At 36.9% G+C, this 5,299-nt stretch overlaps 1 protein-coding gene and 1 long non-coding RNA gene across 2 annotated transcripts in view; one reads left to right on the top strand and one right to left on the bottom strand.

Annotated features, from left to right (window-relative positions):
- Positions 1 to 5,299, top strand: part of CFAP44 (cilia and flagella associated protein 44) — a 150,807-nt gene that overhangs the window by 24,924 nt on the left and 120,584 nt on the right. Inside the window, exon 6 of the mRNA XM_011940574.1 lies at positions 2,108 to 2,210. Coding sequence (XP_011795964.1) covers positions 2,108 to 2,210 — 103 coding nt within the window. The remainder of the gene's footprint in view (positions 1 to 2,107; positions 2,211 to 5,299) is intronic.
- The window catches only part of LOC105510688, a 31,206-nt gene that overhangs the window by 17,451 nt on the left and 8,456 nt on the right, over positions 1 to 5,299 (bottom strand). The window contains exon 2 of the long non-coding RNA XR_001001592.1: positions 1,405 to 1,516. This is a non-coding gene — a long non-coding RNA (uncharacterized LOC105510688). The remainder of the gene's footprint in view (positions 1 to 1,404; positions 1,517 to 5,299) is intronic.

Here is a 5,299-nt window from a genome sequence, read left to right as displayed (position 1 = left end):
TGGGAGGTGGAGGTTACAGTGAGCTGAGATTGTGCCATTGCACTTCAGCCTGGGTGACAGGGCAAGACTCTGTCTCAAAAAAAAAAAAAAAAAAGGTAATCCTAATCCTCATCCATCTGGATGTTGAGCAATTTTATGTCTACAAGGCCTTTTCTCCATGTGTGCTGGAGCTGTTGAAGCCTGGGTAGTGACAGAGGCCTTGCCTCCACTGTCCATGTTACCTCATCTTTTCTGAAACAGTTATCCAGTTATGGTTGAGAAATACTTTAGCAAGGCTATGAGAAACCTAGAGAAAAGTGTTTGGGCACCCTACCTGGAAAAGGTAGGGTGAATCTCTGTGTTGAGTGTAAAGTAAATGATTTACTAATTCCAGTTCTTCGCCAAAAATAAAACTCCTGGCTTGGTGCAGTGGCTCCTGCCTGTAATCACAGCACTTTGGGAGGCAGAGGTGGGTGGATCACTTGAGGCCAGGAGTTCAAGACAAGCCTGGCCAACATGGTGAAACCCCATATCTACTAAAAATACAAAAATTAGCCAGGTGTGGTGGCACACACCTATAATCCCAGCTACTTGGGAGGCTGAGGCACGAGAATTGCTTGAGCCTGGGAGGTGGAGATTGCAGACAGCAGAGATCGTGCCACTGCACTCCAGCCTGGATGACAGAGTGAGACTGTGTCTCAATAAATAAATAAATAAATAAATAAAACTCCCAAACCCAACCCCACAGCAATTTCCAATATGAGAGGCGGAAACTTTTTAACTTACTGTAGACAAGACCTAGAAGGGTGAAGGATTTGCCTGAATCTTCATCTCAATTTCTTTGATCACATGTTCTACACCATATTTCTTTACAAATGGGAATCTAGATAGATATGGTCTTAATCCATTTCCCCTAACTCCTTGAGATCTGCTATTTCTTAGTCCCATTTGTTTCTTGATTCTAACATTTGGCTTGAATCCTATCTCTTACACTTAACACATTGTAGACTGTGTGACTGCAGGCAAGTTATTTAAACTCTGTGTCTCAGTTTACTCATCAATAAGATGGAGATAATAGTGGTATCTAAGCTCACAAGGTTGGTGTAAAATTTAAAGGAAACAATGTTATCTTGGGTACCATGATTAGCAATCTATATCTGAGAACCAGGCTCTTTGTCTTATATATAATCAGGAGATGTGAAATAATATCTGAAAACAGAATTTTATAAGCATCATATGTGTTTTAAATAGCTTATCCTTATAACAGCTTATTTTTATTTTCATTTTTTGACTGGTGATTTACCCTTCCTATACATTTGGTTTACCAATAGACAAAAATAACAGAAATAAACATACTATTTTATCCAACTTATATGGTTATCTTTGAAAATACTGACACAAATAGTTTATCCAGGGCACAATTACTGTAATTTCCTCTGTGTCTGGCTTGGAAATATTACATCTCACTTCTAGTAAGTTTCATTCGCTTGTAAGTTTTTTCCACAGTGAAATTTAAAAAATTGTGATGCAACCTGGTCTGGAAACAAGAATCCCATACAATCCATGAGCTTTTCTATACAAAATTTAGGTTGATTTATATGTAGGGTAGACAATTTATCTCACTTAGTTGTTCTCAAAGCAAGGTCTCCAAACTAGCTGCATCAACATCATCTTGTTAGAAATGTAAATCACCTTGATAGAATGTAAATCACCTAGTTAGAAATTACCTTGTTAGACATGTAAATACAAATTCTTGAGTCCCAGTCTGACCTATTAAGTCAGAAACTCTGGGGATTAGGGCTTGCAATCTGTATTTTAATAAGCCCTTCAATGGATTCTGATGCACATTAACGATTGAGAACCATTGTTCTAGCTCTTCTAATGGCAATTAAAAAAATTGCAGAGTTAGAAATGACTATCTTAAAGTAAAACTTAAAATGTGTATTCTAGTTTTCAGTTTCAGTTGTATCCATCATCAAATATTTATCTGATGCCCATTTTTGAGTTTTCTATTAGAGTAAAGCCTAATAACAAATTATAAAATAGTGGATGCTAAATACTGCATATATCAGCCTATTTATACAAAAATCTTTCTTTTAATATTTTGGTGGAATTTTATCTTTTTTAGGTTCATCCACATAAAACTTACTTCACAGTAGCTGAAAAAGGGAGTTTTCCAGATATTATCATTTATGAATATCCTTCTCTGAGACCATACAGAATCCTTCGAGGTGAGTCCAGAAGCACATTTAAATATTTCATGTACAAGGATAATAACATTCTGAAGAAGAAGATTATTTCATAAGTCAAAGTTCTCCAGAGAAACAGAACCAGTGGAAGATAAAAAGAGATTTATTCAAATTCACACACAACAATACTAACCTTAAATGTAAATGGGCTAAATGCCCCAATTAAAAGACACAGACTGGCAAACTGGATAAAGAGTCAAGATCCATTGGTGTGCTGTAATTCAGGGGACCCATCTTACCTGCAAAGACACACACAGGCTCAAAACAAAGAAATGGAGGAAATTTTACCAAGTAAATGGGAAGGAAAAAAAAAAAAGCAGGGGTTGCAATCTTAGTCTCTGACAAAACAGATTTTAAACTAACACAAATCAGAAAAGGCAAAGAAGGACATTACATAATGGTAACAGGAACAATTCAAGAAGAGCTAACTGTTGTGAATATATATGCACCCAATACAGGAGCACCCAGATTCACAAAACAAGTTCCTAGAGACCTACAAAGAGACTTAGACTCCCACACAATAATAGTGGGAGAATTTAACACCCCACTGTCAGTATTAGATCAACGAGACAGAAAATTAACAAGGATATTTAGGACTTGAACTCAGCTCTGGATCAAGTGGACCTAGTAGATGTCTACAGAGCTCTCTACTCCAAATCTACAGAATATACATTCTTCTTAGTGCTACATGACACTTATTCTAAAATCAACCACATAATTGGAAGTAAAACACTCCTCAGCAAATGCATAAGAATTGAAATCATAGCAAACAGTCTCTCAGACCACAGTGCAATCAAATTAGAACTCAGGATTAAGAAACTCACTAAAAACCACACAATTTCATGGAAATTGAACAACCTGCTCCTGAATGACTCCTGTGTAAATAATGAAATTAAGGCAGAAATCAAGAAGTTCTTCAAAACCAATGAGAGCAAAGAGATGATGTACCAGAATCTCTAGGACACACCTAAAGCAGTGTTAAGAGGGAAATTTATAGCACTAAATGCCCACATCAAAAAGCCAAAAAGATCTCAAATTGACACCCTAACATCACAATTAAAAGAGCTAGAGAGGCAAGAGCAAACTAATCCAAAAGCTAGAAGAAGACAATAAATAACTAAGATCAGAGAAGAACAAAAGGAAATAGAGACAGAAAAACCCTCCAAAAAAATCAATGAATCCAGGAGCTGGTTTTTTGAAAAAAATAACAACATAGATAGACTACTAGCGGAAGAAGGAAGAGAAGAATCAAGTAGACACAATAAAAAAAAAATAAAGTGGATATCACCACTGACCTCACAGAAAGACAGAATACCATCAGAGAATACTATAGACACCTCTATGCAAATAAACTAGAAAATCTAGAAGAAATTGATAAATTCCTGGAAGCATACACCCTACCAAGACTAAACCAGAAAGAAGTTGAATCCCTGAATAGACCAATAACACGCTCTGAAATTGAGGCAGTAATTAATAGCCTACCAACCAAAAAAAGCCCAGGACCAGATGGATTCACAGCTGAATTCTACTAGAAATACAAAGAGGAGCTGGTACCATTCCCTCTGAAACTATTCCAGACATTTGAAAAGGAGAGACTCTTTCCTCACTCATTTTACAAAGTCAGCATCATCCTGACACCAAAACCAGGAAGAGACACAACAACAAAAATGAAAACTTCAGGCCAATATCCCCGATGAACATCAATGCAAAAATCCTCAATAAAATACTGGCAAACTGAATTCAGCAGCACTTCAAAAAACGATCACGTTGCCTTCATCCCTGGTATGCAAGGCAGCTTCAGCTTACACAAATCAATAAACATAATCCATCACATAAACAGAACCAAAGTAAAAAACCACATGATTATCTCAATAGATACAGAAAAGGCCTTTGACAAAATTTAACATCCCTTCATGTTAAAAACTCTCAATAAACTACGTACTGATGGAACATATCTTAAAATAATAAGTGCTATTTATGACAAACCCACAGCCAATATCATATTGAATGAGCAAAAGCTGGAAGCACTTTCTTTGAAAACTGGTACAAGACAAGGATGCCCTCTCTCACCACTCCTATTCAACATAGAATTGGAAGTTCTGGCTAGGGCAGTCAGGCAAGAGAAGGAAATAAAGGGTATTCAAACAGGAAGAGAGGAAGTCAAGTTGTCACTGTTTGCAGATGACATGACTTTATGTTTAGAAAACCCTATCATCTCATCCCAAAAACTTCTTGAACTGAGAAAGAACTTCAGCAAAGTCTCAGGATACAAAATCAATGTGCAAAAATCACAAGCATTCCTATACACCAACAATAGGCAAGCAGAGAGCCAAATTATGAATGAACTTCCATTCACAATCACCACAAAGAGAATAAAATACCTAGGAACACAGCCAGCAAGGGATGTGAAGGACCTCTTAAAGGAGAACTACAAACCACTGCTCATGAAAGGAAGAGAGGAAACAAACAAATGGAAGAACATTCCATGCTCATGGATAGGAAGAATCGGTATTGTAAAAATAGCCATACTACCCAAAGTAATTTATAGATTCAATGGTATTCCCATCAAAATACCATTAACATTCTTCACAGAATTAGAAAAAGCTATTTTAAGTTTCATGTGGAATCAAAGAAGACCCCATACAGTCAAGACAGTCCTAAGCAAAAAGAACAAAGCTGGAGGCATCACACTACCTGACTTCAAACTATACTACAAGGCTACAGTAACCAAAACAACATGGTACTGGTACCAAAACAGACATATAGACCAATGGAGCAGAACAGAGACCTCAGAAATAGCACCACACATCCGATCTTTGGCAAACCTGACAAAAACAAGCAACGGGGAAAGGATTTCCTATTCAGTAAATGGTGCTGGGAAAACTGGCTAGTCATATGCAGAAAACTGAAACTGGACCTCTTCCTTACACCTTATACAAAACTTAACTCAAGATGGATTAAAGACTTAAATGTAAAACCCAAAACAATAAAAACCCTAGAAGAAAACCTAGGCAATACCATTCAGGACATAGGCATGGGCAAAGACTTCATGACAAAAAAGCCAAAAGCAA

This window comes from Colobus angolensis, unplaced genomic scaffold (assembly GCF_000951035.1).
Source record: "Colobus angolensis palliatus isolate OR3802 unplaced genomic scaffold, Cang.pa_1.0 Scaffold190, whole genome shotgun sequence".
Taxonomy (NCBI): domain Eukaryota; kingdom Metazoa; phylum Chordata; class Mammalia; order Primates; family Cercopithecidae; genus Colobus; species Colobus angolensis.
This window is presented reverse-complemented; position numbering and strand designations above follow the sequence as displayed.